Source organism: Tamandua tetradactyla, chromosome 1 (assembly GCF_023851605.1).
Source record: "Tamandua tetradactyla isolate mTamTet1 chromosome 1, mTamTet1.pri, whole genome shotgun sequence".
Taxonomy (NCBI): Eukaryota; Metazoa; Chordata; class Mammalia; order Pilosa; family Myrmecophagidae; genus Tamandua; species Tamandua tetradactyla.
This window is the reverse complement of record NC_135327.1, coordinates 7,006,891-7,016,257: the sequence shown is the minus strand read 5'-3', so window position 1 is coordinate 7,016,257 and position 9,367 is coordinate 7,006,891. Positions and strand designations below refer to the sequence as shown.

Below are 9,367 nucleotides of genomic sequence, written 5' to 3'. Positions count from 1 at the left end.
AACAGCTAGCACCTGCATTGCTGTGTCAGAGGGCTTCCCTCAGGGTTTTAGAGCCTGCTCCCCCTGCACACCAAGAGAGACTGCAATACCTAAGAATTGATGTCTCCCCAGGCCACTGCAGTGCTTAACCAATGATGAGGCTATCAGAGGCATAAATAGTCCAGCTCCCTGGCCCCAGTGGGGACAACTCTCAAGAGTCACTTACACTTCTCCCCAGAACTCCCCTGTGGGATTGGGCCAGAGGCAGCCCTTGTGGGAATCTGCCTGACAGCACACCCTGGACGGCCTCCTTCCCTGCCCGCCACACTTCCCCACTCCTCCACCTGTCTTTCCTGGGAACACTTCCAACGCATCACCGACAAGTGACTCTTCATCTCAGGATCTGCTTTTGGGGAGCCCAGCTAAGACAGTCCTGGAGGTCACGCCCCACGGCCGTCCTAGTGCAGGCATCTGCCCTTTAGGAGGAAGGAGGGCGAGACGACGAGAGGCAGAAGGCTGGGTCTCTCCCATTGGTCAGGAAACCAATAGCTGCCCAGGAAGCCCCTTCCTGGAGACGTCCCCTTACTTCTGATTGACCAGACCTGAGCCATGTGACAACTCATACATGCTGGGGAGGTTAGAGAGGTAACAATTTTTAAGTACTTTTAAAAATTAAAGTGCAATACAGTAAAGTATACACATCTTAAGTTACAGCTGTGTGATTTTTTTTTTTTTTTTTTTTTTTACAAATCTGCACACCCATGCAGCAGTGTGGAAGGAATGGTATAAATATTTCTAACTGGAGATGTGGCTGCTGGTAAGGAATGAAAGGAGGATGGATAACTAGCAGTGTCATCCTCCTTGGTTCACTCCTAGGAAATCTCAAGATCGTAGCCTGGAAATCACCGTCCTTCAGGAAGCCCTGCCTGGTTCTCCTGAAGGCTTTCCAGAAAGACATGTGCTGAGCAGGGACAGACAGAGGTGCCAGCTCCCTAGAGCTGAGCTTCTCGTCTGGGATCTCTGTTATCCTCATTTTACAGATGTGGAAACCGAGTCTTTAGACCTGGCAGGAATCTTCACAGCAGAATGTGACCAGTGTAGCTCTGGGATCAGACGGCTTGTGTTTGAGTGCCAGCTCTACTACTTATGAGCTGCAGCTGATTTGACTCATGTCCAAGGAGAAAGGTGGCTGTCACCCTGGCTGCACCACTTCGGGTCTCAGGCAGGTCACTTATCTCGAGTCTCCACTTCTTTATCCCCTGAAATAAGGAGCCCACCTTCCCCGGGCTGACGGCAGAGATGCATGAAATGCTGTTGGAAAGCACGGGCCTAAAGTAGGCATTTGCTAAAGTCCAATAATCATCCTCTGAATTAGTCAAGCTCTTACTTAAAAAAGCCCATGTAACAACCCCAAATCTCAGTGGCTTCCTACCACCAACATTTTTTTCTCTCTCACAGGTTTGGGGTTGGTTGGGACAGCTCGGCTGTAGTCCGGCCCCGTGTGCCTCTCTTTCTGAGGCCGGTGGCTTTCTGGGTCTGCTGTCCTGGCAGAGAGTGACGCGCCAGCACGGCCGGTGACTCACCTTGAAACTGGCACACGGTCACTTCTGCCCACACTCCATTAGCCAAAGCAGGTCTCATGGCCAAGTCCACAATAACCAGGACAGATGTACGCTCTCCCCCCCCAGGAAAGCCACGGTAAGGGTGAGGGGGGAGAGGGAATTGTGGACAAACCATGCCCCCTACTGTAATACCTGTTAACCCCCTGAGTTCATAGAAGGGGAAACTGAGGCCCAGATAATGGAAGGGAAATGCCCAAGGTCACGTGGACAGCTGGTGACTCCCAGATAGTTCTCCTTCTCCCCTCCCACGCCTCACCTGTTTCCCTATAATTAGCATTTGCTACTTCTGAGTCAGCAGTTCCGGCATCTGAACCCCATGGGAAGGGTTATGAAAGCAAGAAAATGGAATTCTATCACTCTTCCAGATAGGCAGGCAGAAGCCCAGGCTAGTGAAGGGCTCACCTCTGACCACATGAAAGGTTAAGCAACAGAGAAAGAAAACCCGGGGTGCCCACCCTTTATGTGCACACTTGGCTGGCCAATCCCCGAGCCTCTCAGGACTCGGCAGGTAAACCAGGAGTTTGCCCACCACTCCCCCCTCCCCAGAGCTCATCCTGCATAAGTGGGCGAGTCAGGGACCCGCTCTCTGGGCCCAGGAGTATCCCTTGGAGTGGTTCTCACTCCCTCATTGACTCGGCCAAGCAATGCCCCTTAAGTCCTGACCACAGCCTGGGCCCTGGAGAGGTCACAGAGAGTGAGGCTCAGCCCGGTGTAGGGGGAACAGGCCCCCTCGTAAGCCATGAACCTTACCTGCTAGGGGGGCCTTTCCCCAGTCGCCCCAATACGGGCAAGTTACAACCACCTCAGTGTGTATCTGGGTGCCACGTTACATAACGTTGGCTCCTGGAGTGAAAAAAATTACTTTTTTCAATCCTTCAGAAGACATCAAGGAGAATGTCTCAGTTTAGATATTTGAAACATCTCTTTAACCCTTTAACCCTCTTTAACCCTTGCCAGTCTTCATTTATACAAACAGACATAGAAAGCCATCCTCATGCTCGCAGTCTGGGCAGATGGCAGTATCTAGCTAGAATTTAATAACTATTTAATCAAGTTTAATCTGCCATGACTTACTTTATGGAATTTAACTGTTGACATTGCATTTGTTTTTATACTTACAGAGATCCTGCGTATCCCATGTTTAGTAGTTATATCAAGCTTTCCTTCAAAATAAATTTATTTATGAATTTAAAGAAAAACAATAGGTAAATAAAGTAACAGGCAGGATGCAAAATACCTGTGAGGTACATGATGGTATCTCGCAGGTATTGCAGAAATTGGGGAAGGGCATGTGAGTGGACTGAAGTTTGGAAAACTCAGCTGAAACAGAAGTCCCGGGGGGTAGGGTCACCTGCAGCAGGGGTCTGCAGAGAGGGGGCTGCTGGCACTGGGCCTTGGAGATCACGGAGAAAGTCAGGAGGGGAGAGGGCACTGGGCATTTTAGTTGGAAGGAACAGCATGTGCAAAGAGACGTGAAAGAAGCCAGCGAATGCTGGGGCGGGCCAGGGGCTCAGTGTGGCGGCAGTGCAGGGAGCGGGGATGGCTGCACAGAGAGGGATTTCTTTGGGGTCAAGCTCTAGCGACCCTCAGCTCCCAGGAGGAGAAACCAGGGGGTGGGCGGGTTGCAGGGGAAGGGCCGTGGCATTGCTGCTGGATCATCAGGGTGGCGCTTCGTCCGCAGAGGGTGTTGTCTGGGTGCCCTCCAGCCCCTCTGGTCACCTGCCACTGCTGGGACCTTCACCATGAGGTTCAGAGCTGGGGCTCCTAAGCCAGAATTAGTCTGAGGAGAGAGTTGGAAAGGATTAACCCCTCCCAAAATGGGGCTCTCAGTTCTGGGCTTGGCCTCCCAGCCGGGCGGGACCGGCAGAAGGGCAGACTGAAACCCAGAGCCATCCAGGGTCGTGGTCCGACCTCACAGCCAGCTCGATGAGAAAGCCATGGGTCCCTGGTTGCTCCGGCGTCCTAGCAGGGGCCCTCTTACCCCTGTCTGTGTTCCCAGGGCACCTGGGGGGCACCTGAGGCCCGGGGACCGCACCTGTGACAGGGCTCCGGCAGTCCCGGCCGCAGGCCCCGACGCAGCAGCGCTTGCTGCCCTGGCAGTCGGCATCCCGGCGACACAGGTGCTGTGTGGGGCTGAGGCAGCGCAGCGGGTCCTGGGGGCAGCTGCCTCCCTTCACTGCAACACAGGGACCCGGTTTGCCCCGTCCGTGCCCGCCGGCCCTGGGGCTAGGGGCTTGGGGCTCAGCCAGGCCGAGGGGGGCATTTACCCAAGACCCTGGGGGTGCACTGGCGGAAGCAGGCTTGGTAGCAGCACTTCTTTCGCGGGGGACATTGGCTGTCGTCCATGCACTGGTCAGGCACCGAGAGCAGGCAGGGCCCGTCGTCCGGTGGACAGGCCCCCAATTTCTCTGTAAGAGAAGGGCCCCCACATCTTGCAGCTGGAGGCAGCTCAGGGGGATGAAATGAGCGCTGACCCACGCGTCACCCGATCTGAGCGGCCGGCCCTTACTTCCCCCTTTGGCCTTTGCCAAGTCTCTCCACCGCCCCACGCTGCTGTTCTCCGGCCGTGAAATGGAAGATGGGCGCCCCCGTCCCGGGGGCCGGTCCTCCGGCCACTTTCTCCGGAGAAGGGCAGCCCCGCCCCCCGCCTGCACACTCCCGGGGTGTCTTCCCTTCAGCATCCGCGCCCCCCCCCCCCCCCCCCCCCCCCCCCCCGGGCCGGGCCGGGCCTGTGAGAGCAGATGCCTGCGTGGGTCAGCGCACAGCGCTGGGTGCAGAATCCTGGGGCTCAGTGGCGGTCTGGGAGAACAGGCTGTGAGGCTGGACCCCGCGGGCCCTGTGTCAGCTGGTGCACGCGGCCTGTGGGATGTGCTATCCTAGCCGTTCCCGGATTTCATGCCGAAGGCCGCCACTGAGCCGTCGGGTGGGGGCTGGTCCCCGGACTTCCATTACATGTAGTAAATGGGAAGGGGGTCAAGGGCTCTCCCCAGCCCCAGCAGCAGCAGCTGGATCCCTCACTCACACTGTTACAGCTGCGAGGGGGACCAGACCCCATATTATGGAGGACTACATTGGGGGTGAATCTTCCCTGTCCCAAAGACCTGCACCCCAATGCCGCCTTTGACACTAACTCAGTCGGCCTTTGGCCCTGGGCAAGTCGTTTCCCCACTGCGCCTCCATTTACCCATCTGCAAAATGGGGATAAAAATAGTCCTGATGGCCCAGCAACCCGGGGAGGAGTCTCGTGGCAGTGGCGCTCGGATCCCAGCCGGCCAGGTCCAGGGTCCGGAGCTCCCTGCCTCCCTCCTGCCTCAGCCTGGCCCTCTCAGGGCGCCCACCACCCCACACCGGCCCAAACCTCAGAAGGAGGCATAATCCAGGCTAGAAGAGGACTGAGGAGGGGGCGGGTCCTGTGACTGTGTCTTTCACCCAAGGCGAGAGCCGGACACGGGTGAATGCAGGTCGCAGTGGTCCAGCCTCTGAAAGGATGGAGGCCTTGCCAGGCCCAGGAGGCACCTGTCCAGCCCCTGCAGCACCCCCGGCCTCCCTCCCCTGTGGGGGGTGTGGATGGGGAGGGGTAGGGGAAGGGGGAGACAGGGCAGGAAAGAGCTCTCCCCAAACAGTTCCTAGAAACCACACCCCCCACTCCACGTTCCAGCCCTCTCCTCAGACTGGGCTGGGGGGCGAGAGGAAAGGAGAAGGCCCATTGTCACAGAAAGGGCCGTACCCTGCTCCGGAGACCCCAAGATCCAGACGCACCCCCTGGGTACAAGCACCAAAAAGTATGACAGACAGGCCTCCCCTGTCCCCCCAAACACCCAGAGGCACAGAGACACAAGCACACACGTGTGCAGGCACTCACGCTCAGACGCATGGGCACAGTCATTCCGGGGAACAGACAAGCAGGCATGAGGGCACCTAGATCCACAGGGCACATGCGTGCACACACACGCGCACGTACAAATCCGTGGACAAGCACAGACGGGCGCATGAAACTGGTAAAAGACTCAGGCAGGCTGACAAAGCAAAAAGATACCACCTGAAAACACAAGCTTAGAAGAAGACACTCACACCACACACGTGCACACACACACACGCTACATTCCCTGCTCCCGGCCAAACCCCTACTGTCCCTAGAGAGGCAGAAGCCACCTGGTCCCTAGGGCAGAGGACTCTGAGTCCCGTCCCAAAGCCTCCCGGGAGGAGATGGGCTGAGCCCTTCAGAGGTGATGTGTGAGCTCTTCATTGCACCTGTTTGTCTGTCTCTTCCTCGGATCAGTTCACACCACTCTCTACTTCTTAGCCAGTGTTGAAAGCCTCCCCAGGACCCTGGAGAACTTCTCAGCTACTCCCCTTCACTCACCTCCTCTCCTTCGGCCTGAGGCAGCAGGCAGCTGGCTTCCTGAAGCCAGGAGGGCTCCCAGGAGGAGGAAGCTCTGGGCCTTCATGGCTGTGCCACCAGCATCTAGTAAGGTTGGAGCCCAGGATCCTCCAACTTAACTCCAGCAGCCCCAGGGAGGCTAGTCAGGGGAGGAAGGAGAGGCGTGAATGGCGGGACAAACATCTGTCTCATCCTGGCCCCACCCCCAGCCCAAGGGCCTCAGTGCACAGGGACGCTTGTGCAAGAAATGACGGCCGGGTGGGGACAGGTGCTGGGTGTCAGGGGACTAGGATGCAGCGAGACAGGTAGGGCTGGATCCTCTGTGGGCCTTGTTTTCCTCATCTGAAGTTCTTTAGAATCTTGAAAACCCAGCAGCGGGTTAGGCCGCAGATAGGAGTCAGCTTTGGAATGATGAGGAGTTGGCAGAGCTGTGGGTGCCTGGGAGGGACACGGCATTGAGGATTAGGGAGGGCTGGCCCAGTGGGCTCCCAGGCCCACGGATGGATGGCAGAGGGCGTCCTCCAGGGGCATCTGCAGACCCGCCCTCTGCTGGGGCTGGCTGGCTGTGGAGGCAGCTGGGGCCCAGGTTTTGGTCTGGCTGAGGTCTCTGGTCATAGCAGGTGTAAGTGGCCTGTGGGCCCCCTTCCTTGGCCCCAGGGGACCCTGAGGAAAACTGTCATCTCAGCCAACATCTCTGCCTTGGATTTCTGATGTTGGTTCCTGCATTGGTGGACGAGAGGCAACTCGGGCTCGGTGGCAGTGGGGACAGGGGGGCCCCTTGGCGCACTGTCAGGACTTCAGGAGATCAGAACCTTGCTGTTTGAATGATGGGGAGATTGTGGGCCTGAGGAGACACTGGGACTTCCGCCTCCTCATGACTCCACTAGGTCCTGGACCCCGGGATCAAGCGAGATCTCATCTGACCCCAAGAAAGGAAGGCGACATTCCAGGGCCTGCCTCACACACCTAGAACAGCCCTCCAGTCAGGAAGTTTTTCCTTGAGTTTAACTTGCATGCCTCGTGCTGCTTTCTAAACTCCCAGGAAAAGTCACCGGATGCGGCTTTTGGAAATCTGACACCTGCTTGGTGCTTTACGTTGAGGAAATTGTATGAGGCTAATTTTCACTGAAGAAATGCTTTTTCGATGATGATGATTTTGCCGACGTTTTTCCTGTGTCAGGAAATGTTCTCCAATATCATGGTTTCCGGTGGCCACGTGGTATTTTACAAGATGGGTATATCAAAATGTAAACAGCTGGCCCTCTATTGTGTCACATGTAGGCTGTTTCCAGTTCTCCACTCTCATAAATAGAGCTGCGTAACAATCGTTGTACGTACATTTTGGGGCACACCTCTCACTGCTTCCCCAGGGTCAACCTGTGACACTAGAAATGCTGGGTCAAAGGGTATGATCACTTCTCAGGCTTTGGATATATCTGGTCACACTGCATTTCAGGAAGGAAGTGCAGGAGTCTCCAAGAGCCGGTCTCCAGCATCCCTTTCTTTGGTGGAGACTTTGCTTCCCAGCTCCCGTAATTTGGGGTGACTGCCAATCACCAGGACTTCTGTCACAGGCGAGGGTGCCTGACAGAGGTGAGACCCACCGACTCTTTCTCCCCCTCCCTACTCCCCTCCCCTCCCCTGGAACCCTGAGCAGAGAATAGCATCCTAAAGAGAACAGCCCAGAAATCCCAGTTCTGCTGCTTGCTACCCAAGATCCTTAACAGATACCTTCACCAAAGACAGGATAAAAATTTTTTTAAAGTAAATTAAAAATCTTTGCTGGTGGAAAACTATCTCATCTTAATTTGCCTTTCTCTGAATCCTACTGAGAGTGTGTATTTCTTTATATGTTTCTATTGACCGATTGTATTTCTTCTTTTGTGAAATGCCAGTCTGGACTTGGCTCATTTGGAAGGGAGGTCCTTTTATTTTTTTTTTAATTTTTTTTACTGTTTTTAAAATACCAAAAAGCACTAAACGCAAACATTCTTAACTTTTGATCATTCCATTCTACATATATAATCAGCAATTCACAATATCATCACATAGTTGCATATTCATCATCATGATCATTTCTTGAAACATTTGCATCTATTCAGAAAAAGAAATAAAATGAAAACAGAAAAAAAATTTATACATATCATACCCCTTACCCCTCCCTTTCATTGATCACTAGCATCTCAAACTAGATTTATTTTAACATTTGTTCCCCCTATTATTTATGTTTATTCCATATGTTCTACTCGTCTGTTGACAAGGTAGATAAAAGGAGCATCAGACACAAGGTTTTCACGATCACACAGTCACATTGCGAAAGCTATATCATTATGCAATCATCTTCAAGAAACATGGCTACTGGAACACAGCTCTACATCTTCAGGCACTTCCCCCCAGCCTCTCCATTACATCTTGACTAACAAGGCGGTATCTATTTAATGCGTAAGAATAACCTCCAGGATAACCTCTCGACTCTGTTTGGAATCTCTCAGCCATTGACACTTTATTTTTTCTCATTTCACTCTTCTCCCTTTTGGTCGAGAAGGTTTTCTCAATCCCTTGATGCTGGGTCTCAGCTCATTCCAGAATTTCTGCCCCACGTTGCCAGGAAAGTTACTATTGAGTTTTAAGAGCTGTTTTATATTAAGGACACTATTAATTTATCATTATAGGAGGCAATATGTAGAGTGGGTTGTACATGGGCTCTGGAATCAGGCAGACTTCATTTTAAATTCTACTGTCACCATTAAAGTCACCAGCTTTGCGACTGTGGACAAATTACTTATCTTTTCTAAGCCTCACTTTGCTCTTCTGTAAGATAGAGATGATACTTATAAGATTGTTCTGAGGATTTAATGAGATGAGCTCAATAAATGCTTACTTTAATCCTGTGCTGCACATTTTTCATTTCCTTGCTTTTACTTTGTACCAGTTGAAGATTCTGGAATAGTCAAACCAGTCTTTACACACCTAACAGAATTTGTAATTTCTTAACGTCATCTCATATTCTATTTATGTTCTTATTTCTCGATGTCTCGGAAATGACTTGTTACCGTTGGCTTGTTTGAATCCGAATCCAGACAAGGGACACAAGATGTATTTGGTTGTAATAACTCTTACATTTCTTTTAATTTAGAGCAATCCCTCTAACCCCTCCATTCTTACCTCCTCCCCTTCATCCTTCTTCTCCATGCTATTGACTTGTTGAATAAAACAAGTTCTTCAGAATGTCCCTCGTTGCTTCCCCGCGGTGCCTCTCCACTGACTTTTCTGTCCTCTGTTTTCCATGAATGGGAAGTTAGCTTCGGAGGCCTGAGTGCAGGTTGCCCTGACAGGATGTTGGAACGTGTGTTGAGTATTTCCCTTCCTTCTAGCTGCTCCAGAA

At 53.0% G+C, this 9,367-nt stretch overlaps 1 protein-coding gene across 1 annotated transcript; it reads right to left on the bottom strand.

Annotated features, from left to right (window-relative positions):
• Positions 1–2,770: 2,770 nt before the first annotated feature.
• On the bottom strand, positions 2,771–6,134 carry WFDC5 (WAP four-disulfide core domain 5). The gene is made up of 4 exons (XM_077168019.1): positions 5,965–6,134; positions 3,869–4,009; positions 3,637–3,777; positions 2,771–3,381 (listed from the first exon to the last, which is right to left on the bottom strand). The coding sequence occupies exons 1-4, from the start codon at positions 6,047–6,049 to the stop codon at positions 3,377–3,379; spliced, it is 372 nt and encodes a 123-aa protein (XP_077024134.1). The 5' UTR covers positions 6,050–6,134; the 3' UTR covers positions 2,771–3,376.
• Between the last annotated feature and the right edge of the window lie 3,233 nt (positions 6,135–9,367).

What these genes read in the sequence shown, in the direction of transcription:
- WFDC5 (XM_077168019.1), bottom strand. Translation starts at nt 6,049, where the DNA reads ATGAAGGCCCAGAGCTTCCTCCTCCTGGGAGCCCTCCTGGCTTCAGGA. An exon ending in CTCAGGCCGAAGGAGAGGAG is followed by an intron (nt 4,010 to 5,964) that starts GTGAGTGAAGGG and finishes CTTCTCTTACAG; the next exon opens with AGAAATTGGGGGCCTGTCCA. An exon ending in GTGCACCCCCAGGGTCTTGG is followed by an intron (nt 3,778 to 3,868) that starts GTAAATGCCCCC and finishes CCTGTGTTGCAG; the next exon opens with TGAAGGGAGGCAGCTGCCCC.